The sequence below is a fragment of the Psammomys obesus genome, unplaced genomic scaffold, assembly GCF_907164565.1.
Source record: "Psammomys obesus unplaced genomic scaffold, mPsaObe1.curated_primary_1811, whole genome shotgun sequence".
NCBI classification, from domain to species: domain Eukaryota; kingdom Metazoa; phylum Chordata; class Mammalia; order Rodentia; family Muridae; genus Psammomys; species Psammomys obesus.
The window spans coordinates 51,015-74,092 of NW_026595325.1; the positions used below are offsets into that span (position 1 = coordinate 51,015).

The window sequence follows — 23,078 nt, forward strand, 5'->3', positions numbered from 1 at the left end:
ATTCATCTTCTCACATCTTCTCACACACAGCCCTTCTTCCCCTGGTTTTAAACAAAACTGGAGGAGACGGGAAGGGGCAGGCTCAGATTACCCTGTTTCCTCAGTCCATCACTGTCCCTAGCCTTGTCCTTTATCTCAGGGGGCTTGGTAAAGACTTGTTGGGGAGCGCGGCCAATAAAAGAGATAAAACCAACACCCTATTGAAGGCTAGCCTGGTTTACATAGACACAGGTCATTCAGACCACACGGTGAGACCCTGCATCAAAACGAAAAGGTAACCGGGTGAATAAAACATGTAGCTGTCCTCTGGTATCAAGCTAGACGCCCCTGCAAGGCGCACTGGCTTCTGTCCACACCCAGACACGCCCTTCACCGAGAGGAAAGTGAGACATTCCCACCGCCTTACAGAAAGACGCTCAAGAGGGGAAACCCCAGGCAGCAGGCCACGCCCTTCCCAGCTCACTCGGCTTCCTCCCGACTCCACCCAACACGGCGGCTTCCGGTCGGGTCGGCACGCTGTCCTGCCGCTCCGCGCTTGCGCAGCGAGATCGGGTCAGCGCTCAGGCGCAGTGCGTCCTTCACCCTCCGCTTCCTGCGGCTGTTTCCTGCGGCACGGTCCTTGGGTTAACTCGTGAAGCAGAAGGATGGTGCTGGACCTAGATTTGTTTCGGGTGGACAAAGGAGGGGACCCAGCCCTCGTTCGAGAGACGCAGGAGAAGCGTTTCAAGGACCCGGGGCTGGTGGACCAGCTGGTGAAGGCAGACAGTGAGTGGCGACGATGTAAGTGCCTCGATGCTCGCGGTATCCCTGGACTCCTGAACGCAGACATCGCTTCAGAGGGCCACAGCTTAGAGCTTTTGTCAAACGCTCTCGGGACTGGCTGGCTCCAACTCTGCCTTTCCCTAGAACAGGCTGCAGACCGGGCTTGTCCCACTCTCCACAGCACCCGCGGCCCGCGATCCCTCCCCGCGCGTGGTGCCCACCCACTGTGCCTCTGGAAGGGGCAGCGCGCACGCGCAGGGAGAGCTGTCAGGCCCTTGGGTAGCTACAAGCCAGCCGGAGCTGGAGTTTTAGTTGGGGTGGGAATTTCTTTTCCTGACAGTTTGGTCTTTGCCAGTATTTTTCTCATCCTCAGCAAAGCCCGCGTGGTCTTTTCGGTTTTGATGGGATCAGAGGCGGCTATCTCAGATTGGGTGACATCTGCAGCGCTGCAGTTTTACTCCATTCCTTTCGAACCATTTGGGGACTTTGGGGTGTGCTCTTAGTAAATGCAGTGATCCCCAAGCTTTAGGGATGGCCGTTCCTCTAACCCTGTGGGCATACTTTTTAAGAATCAGGCTTTTCCGTGGTGGGTCAGATAGAAAGGACCCCGGGGTGCTGGAGGCAAGAAAAAGCTGGTAATTACTGAGGATGGTCGTGATTTGTGGTAGCTTCCTGGGGGGGGGGAGACATTGGCAGAGTAGAAGTGACCCCAGCATCATTCATGAAATTAAAAGAAGCCCTGGCATCCTCTGCCTCCAAGTGTACCTCTGGAGTGATCACCTGGCAGACCGGATGTTGTCAGTGACATGTGACTCTGCATGTCTGATGCAATAGGTCTGCAACCAGCTGAGAGCCTGGTTTGTAACAGAACACTGCAAAGGCAGTCGCGATACAAGAGTGTCTCCCCCTCCACCCCCAAGACAGGGTTTCTCTGTGTAGTAGCCCTGACTGTCCTGGAACTTGCTCTGTATACGGGCTGGCTTCGAGCTCAGAGGTCTCCGTGCCTCCGCCTCCCGAGTGCTGGGATTAAAGATATGCGCTGCCATGCCCAGCTGAGTGTTATCTTTTGGGGACATTGATGTTGCTGTTTTTTGGTTGTTTTTTTTTTTTTTTAAATGTGCTTGGGTATTAAAAAAGTATTTGCTTACCTTTCAGTTGGGTATTCACTCTGTATGTTTCAGGTGCTCTAATAGGGTAGTTTGTGTGATTCAATGAATCTAAAGTCTACAAATCTAAAGTTTTGAATTGCCCCAAACTGAAATTTTCCCCATTTTCTTTTGTTTAAGATAAAAATATCCTAAGCCAAAGGTGGGGTTGCCTGCCTTTAATCCCAGCACTCAAGAGGCAGAAGTAGGTAGACCTGAGAATTAGGACTAGCCTGGTCTTACATACTGGGTTCCAGGCCAGCCAGAGCTACATAGTGAGATCCTGGATTGGAAAGAAGAAAGAAAGAGAATATTCTGAGCTGGACTTGGTGACATTCAGCCATAATCCTAGCACAAGGTAGACTGAGGCAGGAGGAGCTGCGTTTCGAGGCCAGCAGACCCAGCCTCAAAAACAAAACACACAGGTAGACGTTCAGAGCACCTTGTCTTGAATCATAATCAGGAACATCAAGATTTCTGTATCCATCTAAGCATTAGCAGCAGCTGATGTGACTTCAAATGTTAGTGGTCACTTGTATATAACATTCACATCTGGGAAATTTTGACCCTTACCTGAAGAGATGATTGGAAGGTTCTTTAGGGATCAGTAGTATAGACAGATATTAAAGGACAACTTAAAAAGTGAGCATATGTTTTTGAGGTGAAGTCTGTCAATTTTGTCCAGGCTAGTGTAGAACTACCTCATGGTCCCAAGCCACCCTCTGATCTCTGCCAGGAATACTGATCTGTGCGCCCACACCTGGCCTTAAAGGTGGTGAGTACTAATTAAACTAGAAATCATCAACAGTTATAAAAAAAGAGGCCTTTAAGGCAGGAGAGAGACAGATGGGTGGGCCCTGGGGGGAGCTGGAGAGAGGTAGGTGACAAAAAAAAATAAACATTTTTTTTAAGTGAATATAACGGGGAAAGGATATTATACTTTTTCAGACAGGGTCTCATCTAGTTCATTTGAGTGAGGCTGTCCTTAAACTGATCCTGCCTCTTACTGGGGATCACAGGCATGCACCACCACACCAGGCTTAAAGGTGTGTATGTGTTTATAGTGTTTGAACCTATGGTTTCAGTACATGCTAGATAAGTGCTCTGCCATGGACTCGAGTTATGCATAACCCTCCATTTGTTTGTCTGTTTCATTATGAGCTAGGTTCTTGCTGTGTTGCCTATTCTGTCCTCAGACTGGCAGCCTCCTTGCCGCAGTCTCCCGGGCATCTTATACACAGCTGTGCCTTTTTGTTTTTTTAAATTTTATTTGCCACTGTCCCAACTGCAACTTCACATTGCAGCCCTGGCTGTCCTCAAACTCAGATGATCCACCTTCCTCTGTGTCTGGAATGCTGGGTTAAAGCCGCTACACCCAACTGTCAACCAGCGACACTTCATTCTTTAAGACAGTTAAGTTCTTTAATGAGTTGAGCAGAAGAGGTTGGCTTTATAGAGTCTGGTTGAAGAAAGTAGAAACAAAAGGCAAAAAGCAGATCCGTCATTTCTTTCTTTTTTTTCCCTTTCTTTTTTTTTTTTTTGGTTTTTCCAGACAGGGTTTTTCTATGTAGCCTTGGCTGTCCTGGAACTCACTCTGTAGAGTAGGCTAACCTTGAACTCAGAGATCGGCCTGTCTCTGCCTCCCAAGGGCTAGAATTAAAGGCTCTCTCTGCCACCACCACCACCACCGCCATCAGTCATTTCAGACTTCACTCTCTGTAGTGAAGTCTGGGAAGACAGAAACAGGAAATAGTTTCAGTTTGGTGATGTGGAACTTTGACATGAGCTGTTTACATTTTGATTTTTAGTATGGTTTGTTGGTGCTAGGAACAGGCCTCCTGAGATTGTTTAAAACACATACATGTATACACATGCAGATATACATGATATTCCAGTACTCAGCAGCGCACCTCATCCTTGGTAAGAGTGTGATAAAGGTTTGTTGAATGTATGAAGATCTCTGGGTCCAGGGTACTTTAAATTCTGTATGGAAGATTGTTCTGTTTTAATTGTTTTAGACAGGCCTCTACTCTATAGCCCATTCTGTCCTCAAATCAACAGTCTCCTGCCTCTATGCACCATGCCTGGCTGTTAGCACTTCTAAAAAAATTTTTTTTAAGATTATTTATTTATACGTACAGCATTATTCTGCCTTGCATGTGTGCCTGCACAACAGAAGAGAGTACCAGATCTCACTATGGATGGTTGTGAGCCACCATGTGGTTGCTAGGGATTGAACTCAGGACCAGTGTTCTTAACCTCTGAGCCCTCTAATCTCTCCAGCTCTCTAAAAATTATTATTATTTTTCTTATTGCCGGGCTGAGTATTAAATCCAGGGCCTTCAACAGGCTAGGCCAGTACTGAGCCACTCAACCGTTCCCAGCCTTCTTACTATTTTTCTTAAGGGGAGAGAAATCAGTGTTTTGTTTCTTGATCGGATGTGAGAGTCATTCATGAACACGGTTAATGGAGTGGGACAGCACAGAAGAAGCTGTCACTAGTGCAGGCCTGCCATTATAAGGGACCAATCACTGGGGGTTAAGCTGCTTCTCAGCTACCAGGTCTTTTATCACCTGCATTAAGCACAGTGAAGCCTCACTTCTTTGAGATGTGGATCTTCTGGCAACCAGGGAGCTTGAACTTGTGCCATCACACGTGCCTTATTCTGCAAGATAGTGCTGATGTTCATGATGATCTGGCCAGTGTGAACCTGGCCACGGTACCCTGAGGCTTAACAATGCACTCTGCATACCTGTCTGGCTTCTAGACTGGGGACATCATGAGATCAGAGACATGAATATCTACCAGATAACTCTTTCTCTTAGAGCAATCCAGCAAGCCACAGACTGCATACACTGCCAAGGAGGATGCTGTTCTCAGCTTTTCATACCAGGTCCCTGTGATGGGAGATATCTTGCTGGTTCAACTCAGCTGTTCTGGCTCAGACTCCTTATTCAATTTGGCACCTTCTCATTCTCTGACTCCTTCTGCCTTCAACCTCTCTCTGTAAAACTCTTCCCGGTAAAACAGCCTCCTCCTCCTTCTCCTCCTCCTCTCTCATTGCCCCCTAAGTAGGTTCCCTTTCCCCTCTCTTCTCATGAGAGTTGGGCGTATCCCATTCTGTCAAATCTTCTCTGATTCATCACTTTTTCTGCCATTCAGTTAGACATCACTTTCAAAATTGGGTGCTTCCTTCTACAAACTAACTTTACTACCTTCATTATTTGAGATTAAAGGTATGTACCACCATGGCCAGACCTGGGCTTTTCTTTACATGAAACTTGCCATACCAGGCTGGCCTTGAACTCAGATCTGCTTGCCTCTGTCTCCTGCATTAAAGGTGTGTTTGTATTCTAGATCACACATCTTTGGATGTGATCTGTTACCAGAGCAGCCATGGTCTAAATTAAAATCCACTACACAGATACTTTAGAAATATTTATCTTATGTGTAAGTGTATGCATGTGCACAGCTGGCGGAGGGTGTCTGGTCTCTTTGGAGTTACAGGTGATTGTGACTGCCCTGTGGGTGCTGGGAACCAAACCTGAGTTACTCAAGAGCAGGGAGCACTCTTAGCTGTCGAGCTATCCCTCCAGCCCTGAAGATACTGTTTGTTTTTAACAAGGTCTCCCTGAGGACTCCAAGTGGCCTTCAACCCACCCCGCAGCCCAGGCAGGCCTTAAACTTCTACCTGCCTCAGCTTCCCAAGTAGCCAGGATCACAGGAGCCCCTGGCTGATGATGCTGGGCACTGACATGTTGTGTTGCAGTTCTTTCGCGTCTTGAACTTCACATTGGAAGACGGGGTTCTTCCGTTGTCGGTGGCGGCAAGAACTTGAAACCAGTCTCAACGAAGCGCTCAGATATGCGTCCCAATAGGGGTCATGAGCTTCCGAGCAAGTGTTAACAACTGGCCCCATGGGTCGCTGGGGAGACTTGCAGGTGCCAACAGGACTTGACAGAGAACACAGCAGTCTGTAACGACCACACTGTAACTCCACACATTGAGCAGCTGTTTCTGCTTCTTAATTCACAGCCATGGAACAAGGCCACATTTGGGGGCATTTGTCTCACCGGCCTCCAGACTGCTTGATTTCTGTGTGTCCACAAGGACTCTGTCCTTTGGAATGGACTGTGCATCCCCTCCGGAGAGTGAGATCCCTCTTTATTATCAATTGAAGACAGGCTCTGGCGCTGAGCTTTGTTTTCCCAACCTTTAGAAGAGCTTTCAAACAGCTTTCCTTTTGATTCTGGTCCTGCTTAGAGGCAGATTTCTGCCATGCTGATCTCACCCTTGGATTTGCAGGCCTAGGTCTTGCACTCTTGGCTCACAAAAATAACGAAACGCTAGGATTTGAGTCACAGATGCAACAGTGACTCCAAAAAACATAAAGGACTGGAGCTAAAGAGCCAGAGGTGCCTTTAGCGAGCCTCAGGTGATCCAAGAAAGTCCTGCTAAGGTCTCTTACCTCAAGCTTGTGCACAGACAGCATAGAGCTGAGCGGACCTATCTGGTCAGTCAGAAACATGCCATTTTTGCCAGCATTCTGGATATACCACTTGTTTGTCATTCTCTATCACTATGAGCTAGTCAACAATCCCAAGAAGCAAGAACAAAAGTGGTAACTTTTCTTCACTCCAGGGGTCCAGGATATTATCAGAGGCAGGATGGAAGGTGTGGTGGGCCACTTCATTCCCTTACATCACAGTGTACAAAGTGTATAGATTTTTCTAAACACCTTGGTGTCCTCAATGTCTTCTTTAGGCCTATTAAATATGAAAAGTATGTTTTTAGTGTATTCACATTAAGATCTATATTACCCTGGTTGTGGGCCCAGTGGTCTGTCATCCCAGCACTCAGGGAGGCAGAGGTAGGATGGTCTCTGAGTTCTGTCAGTGAGTCCAGGACAGCCAGGGCTACTCAGAGAAACCCTATGTTGGGGAAAAAACAAACAAACAAACAAAAAACAAACAAAAAAGATCTACATTAATCCATATTTAAATTTACTGAAATAGTTTACATTCTTTTCTTTTTTTCTTTTACAAGTCTTCAAAATCTAGTGGGTGTTTTACACAGTTTCATTTAGGGTTTACCACATTTCAAATGCTCGGTATTCTCATATAACTAGAGACTACACAGTGGGCCATGAGCTCTAAAGCATAAAATGCCTCCAAGTCTTCCTTGGCTTCCCATCTTCCTCCTTCACTCTGCTCTAGCCTGTCACAGTACTCGTCCTCTCTTCTACTTCTGTGACTTACTCCATATTGTGTGTAGCCTCCTTTGCTGCCCGCTGTGACTCACTGAGCCTTAGCTGCTGAGTGTGCTCTGGACTCCCCTCTGCTCCACTCCTCTCTCTTCGAGACACGGCCTCACCATGTAGCCCTGGCTGACCGAGGCTATGTAGCTGGCTTCAGACTCAGATCTGTCCGCCTGCCTCTGCCCGGGATTAAAGGTACATATGTGTACTTGTGTGGGGGTGTACATGTGTGCCTGTATGTGAAGGGCCAGAGGTTTGGGGTATCTCAGTCACTCTCCACTTAGATTTTTTTGTGTGTATGTGTTTTGTTTGTATGTTTCTTAGGTTTTCTGTTTGGTTTGGCTTATTGAAACAGGATTTCTGTAGTCCTGGCTATCCTGGAACTCACTATATAGACCAGGCTGGCCTTTAACTGCCTCCCAAATGCTGAGGTTAAAGGTGTGTTTCACCACACTGAATTTTCTCCACTTGCTTTTTCTGTTTGTTTGTTTGTTCGTTCGTTTGTTTGTTTGTTTTGAGACAGGGTTTTTTGTGCAGTCCTGGCCATCTGTAGACCAGGTTGGCCTTGTACCTTTGACTCTCCAGTACCGGGATTAAAGGCGAATGCCACCACTGTCCCTCTCTCTGCTTATTTTTTGGGACAAGGTCTTTCGGTGAAACTGGAGCCCACCATTGGGCTGTACTGGCTGGCCACTGGCTCCCAGGGATACGAATTTGGGTCTTTTATAGTGAACGGTTTTGACAATGGGGTCATCTCTCCAGCTCCTGTACGTCCACTCTTGTGTAGACACTAGCATTCATTTCTGTTGAGTGTGTGTATCCAAGAGTGAAAATTGCATTTGTGGTAGATACTGTAAAGCGGTTTTCCAAACTAGTTGTAAGAATTGGTGTCCTGTGAGCAAACTAAAGGCTGGCCTTGAACCCCACCACAGCCCCCCAAGTGTGTGATTATCATAGGTGCTACTACTCGCAGACCTGTCTCCATTGTGACTGTAGAGTTGGGCTTTGTGTTGGTCAAGTCAGTGACCACACCTGGCCATTGTCTTTCTTGGTGGAGCTTCCAAACCATCTGCTGTGGTGCAAGAAACAAAGATTGGGACAGAAGAAGCAAAGTCAGGATTTGCATATGACTTGATTGTAATAAGCAGATTTGGGTTTACTCATTAACTTAAGCAAGGCCCACTGAATATAATAAACAGCCAGTGCTCTTTGTATGTATAAATATCAGCTGGAAAAAGCATCACATAGTTCCTTTAAATGAACTTTAAGATAATTGGACAGGCTTCTGAGAATTATCTCCCAGGTGGCTTGGTTGTGTTGCTCTGTGGTGATATATAGGTTATAGTCCCTAAAAAACAAGATTTATGTGTATTATTTTAAATTTTGTGTGTGTGTGTGTGCCCGTGCTCATGTTATTATGGGATGGTATGTGAATGTGAGTGCAGGTGCCCTTGGAGGCCAGAAGCATTGGCTCTCCCTGGAGCTGGATTTACAGTCAGTGTGAGCGCCATGGTGTGGGTGCTGGGAACTAAACCTGGTACTGTTGAGAAGGGAAATTAGACTCTAGAGGGCTTCTCTACCCCAGCTAAATCCCAAATAATCGAGACAGAGACCTTTTAGATTAATAAAGGCTTTAAGGCACAGTAACTGGGCAGATATCAACCCCCTAAGCTATTTTGCAGCTACATGTATCCCAGTATTACTTGCCATATGTTTCATCTGGACTGCTTCTGGTCCATCAGGCCAGCCCTCATGACCATATGCTCATGGTCCATACTGTCCCTGGGCGACCTCTCCAGCTTCCTCTCTCGCTACATCTTCTCCTTTCTCTTCTCCTGACTCTGTGGTCCCTCTCTGCCCACAAGCCCAGGAACCTAATCTTGCTTACTTCTCTTCTGCCCAGTTACAGACATCAGTAACTTTATTAACCAGTCAACTCTAAATTAGGTAGAACAAGGTTTACATAACAAAGAAAAGTATAAACGAGGATGAACTCATCTGGGCAGCAACCATTTACTGGGGGCCAGTAATTGGCATTAGAATACATAGCATCAGACCAACCCCCAACATTCTACAGATGCTGTATATGCTCCTGACCTCTGAGCCATCTCTCCAGCCCAGATTCTGATACTTTTCAACCCCACAGTGGCCTTTTTCTTGTCACCAAATCCTGGGGATACCCTACTGTCGCCAGTCTCTGTCAACAAACTTTAGAAGTCTAAAGCAGAGATCAGCACTGGGTTAGTCAGCTTTTTGTTACTAAGTGTTAACTGAAGACTCAAAGAGATGGAAAAGCTGGGTGTGGTAGTGTATACCTTTAATTGGAGCTCACAGGCTGTAGGGGTAGGTGGGTCCCTGTGTTAGAGGGAGGACGGTCTGGTCTACAGATGGAGTTCCAAGACAGCCAGGGCTACACAGAGAACAACAAAAACAAAGGTGGAAGAAGTCAAGTTTGGTGACACCTGCCTGTAATCACAGCACTTGGGAAGCAGAGGCAGGAGGACTGTCAGCAAGTCCTAGGCCATCCAAAGCTGTGCAGCAACACTTTGTCATAAAAAAAAAAAAAGAAAGAAAAGAAAGAAAGAAAGAAAAAAGCCACCTGCCTTGTGATGAAAGAGAGGAAAGTATTTCCTTCTGGGCTTGGTGCATGATGTAGTAATCTGTGACCCTCCCACCTCTTAGAGGTTCTGCCTGGTCCAGTCCAGCTCTGCAGAACTGAAGACCAAGCCTTTAAGACATAGCATAGAGCGTTTGGGGGAGGGGCTATCATCAGGGAGTATCTCAATGATGCACATCTTTGACATATTTTTGGCTTTTTCAATTTTAGGCAGATTTCGGGCAGACAACTTGAACAAGCTGAAGAACTTATGCAGCAAAACTATTGGTGAGAAAATGAAGGTAAGAGAACAGGCTGGAGGGCTGGAGCAGATCTTGTTCTTAACTAGTTCTAATCTTGTGTCTAAGGGCTATGATGCTGAATTTTTTTCACTGAGGAGACTGTCTATCTATCTATTGTTTTCTTGAGACAGGGTTTCTCTGTGTCACCCTGGCTGTCCCAGAATTCACTCTGTAGACCAGACTGGCCTCCAACTCAGAGCCCAGCTAAGAAGTTGTTTTAAATAGAAAGGGAAGGAGCCAGGCGCTGCAGGACATGCCTTTAATCCCAGCACTAAGGAGGCAGAGGCAGAGGCAGGCAGATCTCTTTTGAGTTTGAGGCCAGCCTAGTCTACAGAGTTCCAGGACAGCCAAAACTCTCACAATAACCCTGTCTTGAAAAACAAACAGAAACTTTTTTAAAAATAATAAAAAAAACAAAACCAAAAAGGGAAGGAGGGAACAAAGAGGTGCTCCCACTTACTCTGTGGTGGCTTCATCTTCCGCTGCCAAGAAGCCATCCTTCCCACTGCTGATCTGGGCCCAGCCTGTGCTGGCAGACAGGCTCCCCCTCCCTCCCTGGCTGGAGAGGCCTTTGTCTTCGTGCACTCCTGCTTTGAAAGGAGCACATACATGCTCTCCGCCTCTTGTTAAGCAGTCCGCTTCTGAGCTTAGTTCTTCAGAACATTTTAATATGACTTTCATTATGAGTGAATGCCACACGTATGCAAGTGTCCAAGGAGACCAGAAGAGGTGTCCTGCCATTCATACATGGGCATGAGCCAGCAAAGAATGCAGCATAAAGTCCGACTTGGAATTGTGGCACATTGTACTTCTTGATAGCTTGCATCCTTTGACAGTATTTTGTTATGCTTCCAGCTGTGAAGGGGGATATCAGTAAAGTTTTATTCCTATGCGACACACGATGATGAATCATTTACCGGTCAGCGATCCCATGGTCATTAACACTTTTATGTTCATGTGTCCCCTACCTAAGTGTTCTTTGGATCTTCTACACAGACTGTGCCAGCTACGTGTTTAACTGTGTGTCAGTATCAGAAATGGTGATCTGGTAGATCATCATCATTAACAAATAAAGAGTACAGGAATCGGAGGTGGGGGGTCCCCCTGCATTTCATCATGTTGCTGTGACTGTTAGTTTCTTTTTCTTTCCTTCTATCCATTTTTAACTCTTAGCCTATTGCTGAGTTGTTCCTTGAATGTTAACAAGATTCCTTGTCAGGGCCTGCTTTTTTCTGTTTTGTTTTTCTTTTGAGGCATTGTCTTGCTCTGGTTGGCCTAGAACTGGCTCTATAGACCAGGATAGTCTTGATCTCACAGCAATCTTCCTGCCTCTGTCTCCCAGGTGCCTTGTAGTTCACGAACATTTCAAACACATTCTTGTTTTTTTTTTTTTTTTACTGTTCTGTGTGTAGGAAAAGCTCTTCTCACTTTCATGATGTTAATTCTCTCACCTGATAGATTTATTGACCCGTCCAAGGAGGAAGTGATAGATAAGAACTTGAGACTGATTTCTGGCTTTCCATTAACTAATGTTCCTACATGCCGCAGCTTACTAAATGTGATGCAGTCTGTTTAGTTTACATGGTGTGTTAATTTGGTATTTGCTTAAAAAAAAAAAGTCAGATCTTTTTACTCTTAATTAAATTGCCTTTTCTTTCTCCCTGCAGAAAAAAGAACCAGTGGGAGATGATGAGTCCGTCCCAGAGGATGTGTTGAATTTCGATGACCTCAAGGCAGAAACGTTAGCTGTAAGTTTCTGTCCGTTTCTAAAATGACTGTGTTCCTGCCTTAACCTAGTTCCCAGACAGGAAGAGCTGGCCTGAATCCACACAGCAGCATGAAAGCCTTGAATTCCTGTGCTGGACTACCTGCCTTTTTTATCCTCTGTACCTGAGATGATAGATGTAGTGGGAAGTGAAGGGGAAGCAAAGAAAAGGCACGACCTAGTTGGCGTATGTTAGCTCCATTTTCTATTTGCTTTCACAAAGGCAAGGAATTCCTCAATTTACTGCAGTTTAGCTGTGGTTTCACGGTGGTAATTTTTGTTTTTGTCCATGGACTGTTCCTTGAAACTCTGAACACACAGCAAGAGTATAAAGCAGAAAGCAACATTGCTGTGTTTGGAGTGCGGGGCTAGGATCTCATTTGTCTAGCTTGGTCTGGTAAGGGCTCCCCGGGGAAATTAGAGCACAGTTTGAACTTCTGCAGTAAGGGTATAAGATGAACTTAAGACAGAGTCTTTTGCCCCTAATAAAGTTATTATCTTCCCAGAGAAATTTGGCTGGGAATAGGTATTAGAGTGCTAAACTGGCTCAATCTGGAAAATTAGGCGTACAAACTAAAGGAAAGTTATCTCAGCCGTGGGATTGAGCTCCTGGGCTCTAAGTATGTGACGTTCTGGGAAGGGCAGTCTACATCTCTCTACCCTTCTCCCCCCAAAGAAAAGGAATCTGCTCAAGGATTCTAAGGCCAGGCTGTCTGCCCAGTGGAATCAATCTCTGTTTTTCTGGTTTGTTTTATTTTGCTCTGTGTTGTTATTTCGAGATAGGTTTTCTCTGTATAGCTCTGGCTGTCCTAAAACTCATGAAGATCTGCCTGCCTCTGCCTCCCAAGTGCTAGGATTTCAACCTGTACGTAAATGCATTCATTTTCAGTACTTACTGTTATTTTGAGACAGGGCTCATTAGAGCCCAGGCTGGCTTCAGACTATATAATTCAAGTTTAAACTGATTTCTCCCACCCACTGAATTCTGGGATTACAGGTGGCCTGGATTTTTTCAGTCCTCCTAGTTGCTAGGATCAGGAGGTGAAGGGTACCATTCCTCTTCCTTCCTTCCTCCCCTCCCCGCTTTTATTTATTTTTAATTTTATTTTGGTTTTTCAAGACAAGGTTTCTCTGTCCTGGAACTCTGTAGACCAAGCTGGCCTCCAACTCAGAGATCCCCCTGGCTCTGCCTCCCAAGTGCTGGAATTAAAGGTGTACACCACCACTGCCCAGCTTAAAAATGCTATCATGGATAGAGTGTCCATTTTAAAAATGCTATCATGGATAGAGTGTCCATTTTAAAAATGCTATCATGGATAGAGTGCTTGCCTAGCATATTCTAAGCCCCAACTATGATCCCTTCTATCCCTTCCACTGGATCCCTCCCGTCCAGTGGAAAATGGAAAATGCTACCAGGAGGGTTGTCAGTAGAGGACAACAGTTAGGATGCTGATAGTTTATGGCTGCCCTGCCCTCAGGCTAGTGTGCTCTGTACAGGAGTCTGGCTTGCTCTTCTGCAGGCCCTGAAAGTCTCACAAATTAAAAAAGTCCGACTTCTCATTGATGAAGCCATCCAGAAGTGTGATGGAGAGCGTTTAAAGCTGGAGGCGGAGCGGTTTGAGAGCCTGCGGGAGATTGGAAACCTTCTGCACCCCTCTGTGCCCATCAGTAACGATGAGGTAGGTGGGGCCCGGCTACGCAGGGGCCTCCCCTCCCTGGCTGCCAGGCCTGTAGGCGGGGAGACAACACTGGCTCTGTCAGGAAAGCCTGCTTTTGTGTGTTCCCTCTGCCCACCAATTGAGCATTGCGGGAGTCAGATCCCTGCCTGATTGGGAAGTGGCCGAGACAGCAGGTAGGAGGAGACTGCTGGCACAGAAGCCTCTTCTAAATGAGGCCGCTGTCCTCCGCTGTCCTCCACTGCGTGTTGCCCCTGGTTGCAGTAAGTCTTGTGGGAGGGATCTGCTAAATCAACCTAACCCCTCACCCACACCCCGCTGGGAAGCTGCAGGTTGAAGGGAAATCTGCATGATAAAAGTTTCCTGCTGAGCGGGAGCTTCCCCCAGCACAAAGCTGCTCTGAGCCCAGCCTTTGTTCCCAGACACCCCGGCAGTGGCGGGGCCCATCTGTGCCTCTTTCATTCATTCCCTTGTGAACACTGAACTCACAGCCGGCTGGGGTACGTGGAGGCCTTGGAGTCTGAGCAGACCCAGGTCAGGGCCCGGAGCCCACCCTCATGTGGCTCAGAGACCAATGAGAGCCCACAAAAGAAAGTCCTGCATTCTCCTCTGTACCCCAGGTGATGCTGATTGTCAGAGGCGGGTTCTTGTGCAGGATTTTTGAGGCCCCGTTTAAAAGGGTAAAGAGAATAGACTGTAGGTCTCAGAGCAAATCAAGATTCCAAGTTTGCTGACAACTGCTTTTGTGAGTTCGTAAATTATTGTCTTTTGGGTAGCAAATTCTCTTCCTCCTTGCTTGTGCATGAGACCCGGAGCTGTTGTGGGGTTTAACTGATGCACTCAAGGTTTCTACAGCTCTTCGCTGTACATATCATCTCATTTTGTATCCTCAGGATGCCGACAACAAAGTAGAGCGCATTTGGGGTGATTGTACAGTCAGAAAGAAGTATTCCCATGTGGATTTGGTGGTGATGGTGGATGGCTTTGAAGGCGAAAAGGGAGCCGTGGTGGCTGGTAGTCGAGGGTACTTCCTGAAGGTAAGAGTCGGGAACCAGTAGGGAATAAAGAAGGAAGTTAAAAAGAAAATACCAAAAATCGTAATCATACTTGAAGAGGCTCACAAATCCTCCACTTGTACCCGATGCCTGCCCGTGAATGTGTAGCAATTAGATGCGATTCTCTTTCTGAGGCAAGAGAGTACTTAGCCGGATTCCGAAGAACAAAAGCCACTCAGTGATCCTTCATAATGAATATGTTTTGCTGACTGAATCAGAACAGTCTCTGCCTTTGAGGAGCTCAGTGTAATTGTACAGTCAGACAAGTAACAAAGAATCGAAACCCAGTACGATAAGCCTGCGGTCTGATAGGCCCAGCATGCTTTGAGCAGTGGTAGGTGGAGGCAGCTGGCACAGATTAACTGGGGCAGAGGGCATGTGAATGCAGGGGATTCTTCCGAAAGGAAAAGGTAAAATAATTTTGTAAATGTCGTGCACTTACACATGCTGCATTTACAGATGAGTCTGGTGTTTTAAGACTTCACACAGAAAAACACCCATCCATGCTCCCTGGCTGAACAATTCCTTTTACTTTGGTCTGTTTTCATGGGGATGGGGTGGAGCTGGGACACAACGTCTCACTAAATAAAATAGCTCAGGCTGGCTCCGGGTTCACATCAATGCTGCCTCATCCTCCCAGGTGCTAATCTCTGTTTTGTTTGTTCTTTGTTTTGTTTTTCAAGAAACAGGGTTTCTCTGTGTAGCCTTGGCTGTCCAGGACTCACTTTGTAGACCAGGCTGGCCTTGAATTCACAGAGATCCACCTGCCTCTGCTTCCCAGAGTGCTGGGATTCTAGGAGTGTGCCACCATGCCCACCTGAGTGCTACTTGAGTCTCTTACAGATACAGATAGTTCTCTAAACAGGGTGCCCAGGTGAAGTGCTGTTGGCCTTGGATGTTAAGAATCTCCTGGGTACTTCTGTTTTGTATGAGTGAAATTGAATTAGAGAGGTTCTCATCATGCCAATTCCAAATAACAGTACATACCAGTTACCGTAGACAGAAGAAAGCAAAACAGGTCATTACGCAGCTTAGGAAAAGAATCCTTTTGGGCAAAAAGCAACAGTCAGTTTTCTACCATCTTACTAAGATGCCATCCCAGCATTAAGAGAACTTTCTATTAGTGAAGTGAACAAAACATGCACCCTGCATGAAGCCAAAGAACTTAACACCTAAAACTGAGTTGTAGGTAAACACTTTAAGACCAGACATTGATTACACTGATTATCCTCTTAACACCTGGTATTGAGTTGTTAAAAACAAAAACAAAAAAAAAAAAAAAAAACCCTGAAACTTCATCTCTTAGATTGAGTTCAATTAGTATTGTAAATGTTTCCAAACACGAGTTTTTAATGGACCAACTAAATAAAATAACACATTAAAACAAGTCTCTCTTGGCTGTTGTAGTCTGTGGTCTTCACTGACCTGCCTGTGCCACTGGGTAGTCCTGGGTTTTGCCCACTTGTGCCTGAGTATTGGTTCTAGCAGGAGAATGGCAGATAACTGGGCTGGTGACAAGTCTCAATCCCCGTGCTGTGTCTGGTCCTTAGGGGGTGCTGGTGTTCCTGGAGCAGGCGCTTATCCAGTATGCACTACGTACCTTGGGAAGCCGAGGCTACACTCCCATTTACACCCCCTTCTTCATGAGGAAAGAGGTCATGCAGGAAGTGGCACAGCTCAGCCAGTTTGATGAAGAGCTTTACAAGGTAAGTAATGAGGTAGACTGACTTTTTAAGCTGCGAGAGTGTTCTCCACACAGCGTTCTGCATGGTGGACTGCTCTCGGTGTTCCAGCACAACCAAGGAAGCAAGTTTGCTAAACTTTTCTTTCTTTCTTTCTTTCTTTCTTTCTTTCTTTCTTTCTTTCTTTCTTTCTCTCTCTCTCTCTCTCTCTCTCTCTCTCTCTCTTTTTCTTTCTTTTTTGGTCAAGGTCTCTTGGGCCATCAGGCTGACCATGAACTCTGTGTAACCCAGATTGGCCTTGAGTTCCCTGGACAGTGTGTGCTTCTTGTCTAGCAACAACAGAAATGGTTTTTTTTTGTTTTTATTTTTATTTCTTGCAGTTCTGGAGGCCAGTGGCCAAGATTAAGGTGTTGATTTCTTCTAATGCTTCTGTCATTGGCTCACAGATGGACAGCCCCTTGCTCACTATGTTCCTGAATGGTTTTCTGTGTATTTCTGTCACAAATGTTTGTTTGGGGGTTTTGTTTTCTGTCTGTTTGCTGCACAGTACTGTTATGGCAGGGGATTGACCCTTGGGCTTCACCAATGCTAGACAAGTGCCCTGCCTCCGAGTTACAGTCCTACCCCTCTTTATTCTGAGACAGAGTCTCTCAGTAAGTTGCCCAGGCCAGCCTTGAATTTGTTTTGTAGCCCAGGCACTCCTTGAACTTAAATTCTCCTAAGCCTCCTGAGTAGCAAGGATGACAGGTTTGCACCAAAAGGTGTGGCCTTTTCTCTTTTTTAAAGAATACTGGAGTTACAGGAATTTGCCACTGTGTCCTGCTTGCAAGTTTGCTTGTTTGTTTGTGAGTCTTGCTGTGCAGTCCCGGCTCATTTGTGATTTTCCTTCCTCTACCTCCAGAGTACTGGAATTAGGGTGTATGCCATCACATCTAGCTGTCAACAGAGTTGTCTGGGCTTCTTTTATATTTTGGTGTTTATCATTACAGTTATTTTTGATTGGGTAGGCTTGCACATGCCGAGGTATGAAGGACAGTCGGTAACTTTCTCCTACCATTTGGTCCCTGAGGATTGAATGCAGGTTATCAGGCATGATAACAGGTGCCTTTTCCCCAGAGCCATCTCACCAGCCCAGTGGTTTTTAATGTCAACCAATTTCAATTTTAAAAGGCACATGTGGTTGGCATCTTTCACCTTAGTCGGTGTAGAACAGAAGCCCTTTGCTCATCCCCCTTGAAACCTGTGTAGCATATTTAAACTGAGCACTCTTTATCAGTAGGAGCTTAGAAGAGAAGCCCTTTCAATGGCTGCTTAGACAAAAGGAAATTAGAAACGTGGGCTGATCTCCCAGTTCTCTTCCCATGTTCTCCCGCTCTCTGCTGCAGAGTAGAAACTTCCACAAGGCAAGGCAAGATTACTGTCCTGAAATCCTTGTGCCACCTGCCTATACCTGGGACAACCAGAGGATTCAAGTTGAATTTCACAGTGCTTTTCTGCTCAGCTGACTCTGATGTTAAATACAGCTGGCACTTAGAATGGGTTTTTGTTCATTGGCAGAAGTACTTACAAATATTTGTTGAGTGCATGGGCACATCTGCCAGCAGTGGCCATTTAATAACACTGTATGTTTTGCAGTTGTTAAATATTTTCTTTTAAGGCTCCTTAATTTGCATTCCTTGTTCTCATGAGTGTTGGATTTTTTCTCTGCTTGTTTTTTTGTTTTGTTTTGTGTGGGTGTTGTCAGGGTGTTCTGGTCAGTGCTCTATATAGCCCGGGCTGGCCTCAAACTTCAAGTCCTCATGCTTCAGCTTCCTGAGTTCTGGGTTTTTAGGCAGGAACCATGGTTTTTCTCTTTTCTTTTTTCTTTTTAAATTCCTAATAAGGATCCTTTTTAGACAGACCTGTCCTCCCTGTTTGAGCATTCATCCCAAGCAGAAAATCCTTCGTGTCCATCACTGTCTTTCCTGTGGCATCGTCCACCGTCTTCAGTACCATGTGTTTCTCTGCAGGTGATCGGCAAAGGCAGTGAGAAGTCTGATGACAACTCTTATGATGAGAAATACTTGATCGCCACCTCGGAGCAGCCCATCGCGGCTCTGCACCGGGATGAGTGGCTGAGGCCTGAGGACCTGCCCATCAAGTATGCTGGCCTCTCCACCTGCTTCCGGCAGGAAGTGGGCTCCCACGGCCGAGACACCCGCGGCATCTTCCGAGTCCATCAGTTTGAGAAGGTGAGTAGATGGGAGTAGGTAGGTTCTTTGTCCCTAACCTGTCCAGATGGTCACAGGAGGGGCATCATCCGTGTTCCCAGAGCCCCGCTGGTTACAGCTTTTCCCTTCGTTGCTGACATCTTTGCGGGAAGAGCCTAGAGGATGCATGGAGTATCTTCGTGCACAGAGCAAAGCTCCCGAAATCTCCTGCGCCAATTCCACCACTTACACGCTGCAGGACCTCCACGAGGAGAGGAAATGATGGTGGGAGCCAGCTCCCCAGGCTGATGGAACACCAAACTGATTAGTGTAGGCACTTAACACAATAGCTAGCACAAGATGGCGGCTCTCTATAGTCTGTTGTCCCTGTTGTCCTGGTTGTCACAGTCTGGTGTAGTTGAACACTGATCTCCTTTGGGACCCCAGCCCGTCCTGTCTCCCAGTACTGTGAGACTAGCTCACTGCTAGAACATGTCCACTTCAGTTCTTTAGTTTATTCGCCATTCACTGCTGCCTTGTCTCCTCCGCTCCCCCTCTGCAGATTGAACAGTTTGTGTACTCATCACCCCATGACAATAAGTCATGGGAGATGTTTGAAGAGATGATCGCCACCGCAGAAGAATTCTACCAGTCTCTGGGGATCCCTTACCACATTGTGAATATTGTCTCAGGTACAGGACCCCTCATCTCTACCTGCTCCCTTTGCTGCATCTTACAGACCACATTCACCAGCTGAGCCACCGCACGGAGAGAGCTTCCACTCAAGTCATTACCCACTTTCATTAAAATATCACACCCTTCTCCCTTGGGAGCCTTGGGTGATGAGCACTGGGTGTGATTTCCCTTCTGGGGATACGATGTGGAGTGAAGGGTTTTTCAGGCTTACTGCACACAGCCTTCTGCAACCCCCACCCCTTCCTAAATCTAGGGGTTTCTTTCCAGGCTCTTTGAATCACGCTGCCAGTAAGAAGCTCGACCTGGAGGCCTGGTTTCCAGGCTCAGGCGCCTTCCGTGAGTTGGTCTCCTGTTCTAATTGCACGGATTACCAGGCTCGCCGGCTCCGAATCCGTTATGGGCAGACCAAGAAGATGATGGACAAGGTAGTTAGCCCCAAGGAAGTGGGCAACCAGGCCTACTGCACAGGGCACATTGTTTCTGTTTCTCATTCCTGGGGGTGTATATTTCCAGCATGAGGAAATCAGCTCAGTCTAGGCCCAAAAAGACACCACAAGTGACCTCTGAGTCAGGATGGGTTCTTTTAGACAGAAACCTGAGCCTAGCTCTATTCTGCAAGGTAATTCCAGCTTTTCTCTCTTTGGCTTTGTTTTCCTTAACTCCAGAGAAAGAATAATCTCCGTTTCTCTACACAGAACAAGTTGGAGGCAGTGTCTTCCCTCTTTTCGCCCAAGAAGGTCAGGTTGTAAGCTCCTCTCTTAAACCCAGTCTTTAGAGCTGGGCATGGTGGTGCACGCCTTTAATCTCAGCATTTGGGAGGCCTTGGCTGGTGGATCTCTATGAGTTTGAGGCCAGCCTGGTCTATATAGTATGTTCCAGGACAGCAAGAGCTACATAGTGAGACTCTTGTCTCTAAACAAAAAACCCTCAGAACCTCCCCACCACCCAAAAAATATAAATAAACATCTCAGGTTAGACCCTGATATGTCCCAAGTTGGGCTCGGTATGGGTTAAAAGGAGGCCCCACACTGGTGATTTCTTCCTTCTCACCAAATCCTCTGAAAATACTGGAACCTACTGCTTGTCACGCATGCAAACATGAGGAATTTTCCTAGGGTTACCTTACAGGCAGTAAGTTTAAAAAAAAAAAAACAACTCAAGTGTTACAAAGTTGGAAATGGGTTAAAGCCATCCTCTGGATTGGAGAAATGGTGGCTGAGTAGATGGTTCCTGGTCATGAGGAAGATCAGTAGAGGGCTGGCCTCAGTTTTCCCTGTGAAACCTGCTCTTCCCAGGTGGAGTTCGTGCATATGCTCAATGCCACAATGTGTGCTACCACTCGGACCATCTGCGCCATCCTGGAGAACTACCAGACAGAGAAGGGCATCATTGTGCCAGAGAGGTTGAGGGAATTCATGCCACCAGGTACACCCCACTTCACACCTTTCTGGATAGGCCCTTTGAAAGCTGTACCCCGTTTTCACACGGGACAGTCTGCCTTCCCCATGGTGCTGGGAGTATAGTGTGGGTGTCACGTGCAGATCCTAAATGCAGACTGGGGAAGAGAGTAGTCCCTCTCTGGTGGGTACCCCTGCATTGAAAGGATTATTGTCTAAATTCTTCACTGAGGTCTCTGGGCTTTGACCGAAGTGACAGTCAGTGGGCTCTTCCCTCCCAGGGCTCCAGGAACTGATCCCATTTGTGAAGCCGGCACCCATTGACCAAGAACCGTCTAAGAAGCAGAAGAAGCAGCATGAGGGCAGCAAAAAGAAAGCAAAAGAGGTCACCCTGGAGAACCAGCTGCAGAATATGGAGGTCACTGAGGCCTGAACACTGCCTCCTCCCAGTTTGCCAGACTTACTTACTGGGGTCCCGGGCCTGCCCTGGAATGGAGAGGCTGAGAACCACTCCTCACCCCGTCCCATCTGACTGCACAGTGAAGAGGGGCCCATCTGCCGTGTACCGAGCAGGTGTTCCCATCTCCTCGCATGGGCCAAGAGTCTCCTCACTAGTGACTGGTGAAGCCACGCAATAAAGCATCTCTGGGGAGAGCACTTCTTCAGTCTCTTCCCCTGTCTGGGCTCATTCTCCCTGGGCCTGAGATGCTCAAATAAGACTCTTCTGGGTAATGGAGAGCCCTTCAGCCAAGGTGTTAGTGAAGGCAAGGTGTACTTAGAAAACCTAGAGTTGTAACAAGTTTTCAGGACAAGGCTCATGATTCTCTAAATTCACTCCTGCCTAAAGGTAGTGAAGCATAGAGACCAGTATGATGGAAAAGCCATGCCTGCACTTACCTGGGAAGCCCTAGGAAGGGCTTCTTGGAAAGAGAAAGGCTGGTTGTGGTAGCTGACACACAATCCAAAAGAGCCCCTAGGTTCAAAAGCAGGAGCTATGGTCATGAAGAGCAGCTTCTGTCTCTGCTAGTTACTTGCTGTAATGTCAGATGCAGGGCAGAGGGGTGCAGGATCAGTCCTCAGAACTCCCACTATGTCCTAATAGCTGGGCACCTGCACCCCGGGAAGGTGGTATTCAGGCTCTCTTCGCCAGCTCCCTTTCATCTGCGATCTGTATCCCTGGCTCTAATGACACCTTAGGTCAGTCTGGGGCTTGCCTCCCAGCAGGTTAAAGTGCTTCCTCTAGGTGCTGCTTTTATCTTCGCATGGTCCCAGAAGGTAGGGTGGGAACGTGATTATACCTGTCCCAGAGTGGGAGGATGAGGCAGCTTGGCCAGGTGTGGTCTGCCTCAGTGACTTGGAGAGGTTGGGATTTTGGCCTAGCTGGCATGTGACAGGCCTTCAGCTTAGCTCACTCCGGCCACCAAGCAAGGAAGAAGGCCATGTACTCAGTTTTCTGCTAGGGAGCTGGTCCTGCTACCCTTGGTCTTGACAAGCCTATCAAAACTGGATGCCTACAAGGGTCACCACCATGGCTCTCTTGCCTGCCAGTTGCCCCCCCCCAGGCAGGTTCCATGGCCCATTGGCCTCAGTCCTGGAAAAACAAAGCCTGGGAAAGAGCACAAAAGAGCCAGGCTGCTCCCATTCATAATTCAGGAGCAGAAATTCACATTCCCATAACCTTAACATTCAGTTTGGAGAAAAGCAGCTTGAACTGTGATTGGGAGGCTAGTCTGCCTGGCTTCAGAGTCTATTAAGAATGTCTAGGTGGCCCTGTGTCTTGGCCTGGCCTAGGTCTCCACAGCTGCCCTCCCCAGTCCTGTACTCTATCTCCTAGGGCCTGTGGCCTTCCAGCACAAGGTTCTGGTCTTCCTGGATCAGCTCTTGCCTCTCTCTTGCACTAGCTGACTTGCTCTCCACCTTGCTAGTTTCCTGGAGTAGGCTGCAGCTGGACTCCAGACACCCAGAAAAGTCGGTAGTTCCCCCATGCCTCCTTCCTGAAACCAGAAGAGAGGAAAAGACGGCTGGCAGAGGCCTTCCCTGCAGGTCATACACAAGAAGTGGATATTAAGTCTGACACTGCTGCTGAACTCCCTGAGAACAGGGCTTTGAGGGGAGGACACAGCCTGTGCTCAAAACCCAGGCTACTGAAGTGGCTCTCAACCTGTGGATCGAGTCCCCTTTGCCAACCCTATCTCCAAAAAATATATTACAATTCATAACCAGTAAGATTACAGTTACAAGGTAGCAACAAAAATGATTTTATGGTTGAGAGCACAGCATGCAGAACTGTATTAAAGAACGGCAGCATTAGGAAGGTTGAGAATGGCTGATTTACTTGGAGGGTGTGGCTTACTGTCCTCCAGAGCCAGCAGGACTCCTGGGAGCAGTGGCTTTGGCTGATGTAAGCCTTGTTTAGGATAGGCTGACCCACCTGGAAGCTGAGTACTTGGGAATGAGCCCAGATAACCTTGACTCCACCCTGGTAGTTGCCTCCGCAGCCCACAGCCAATGCCCTCATCCCTGGCACCTTGACTGCTCCATCTCCAACCTCAGCT

General features: G+C 47.1%; 1 protein-coding gene and 1 non-coding gene across 3 annotated transcripts; one reads left to right on the forward strand and one right to left on the reverse strand.

Annotated features, from left to right (window-relative positions):
• Positions 1-548: 548 nt before the first annotated feature.
• Sars1 (seryl-tRNA synthetase 1) lies at positions 549-21,180 on the forward strand. 2 transcript variants are annotated; one of them, XM_055619207.1, is made up of 12 exons: positions 549-780; positions 9,993-10,063; positions 11,731-11,811; positions 13,349-13,507; positions 14,398-14,541; positions 16,110-16,265; positions 18,251-18,472; positions 18,993-19,122; positions 19,394-19,551; positions 19,792-19,863; positions 20,422-20,551; positions 20,805-21,180. In XM_055619207.1, the coding sequence occupies exons 1-12, from the start codon at positions 645-647 to the stop codon at positions 20,954-20,956; spliced, it is 1,611 nt and encodes a 536-aa protein (XP_055475182.1). In that variant the 5' UTR covers positions 549-644; the 3' UTR covers positions 20,957-21,180. The 2 variants fall into 2 exon arrangements, with proteins under 2 accessions (XP_055475182.1, XP_055475183.1); XM_055619208.1 differs by lacking the exon at positions 19,792-19,863 and having other exon boundaries at positions 550-780.
• LOC129685700 (small nucleolar RNA SNORA70) lies at positions 4,715-4,845 on the reverse strand. Its single transcript, XR_008721520.1, has one exon. It is a non-coding gene; the product is annotated as a small nucleolar RNA SNORA70 (small nucleolar RNA).
• Positions 21,181-23,078: the final 1,898 nt, after the last annotated feature.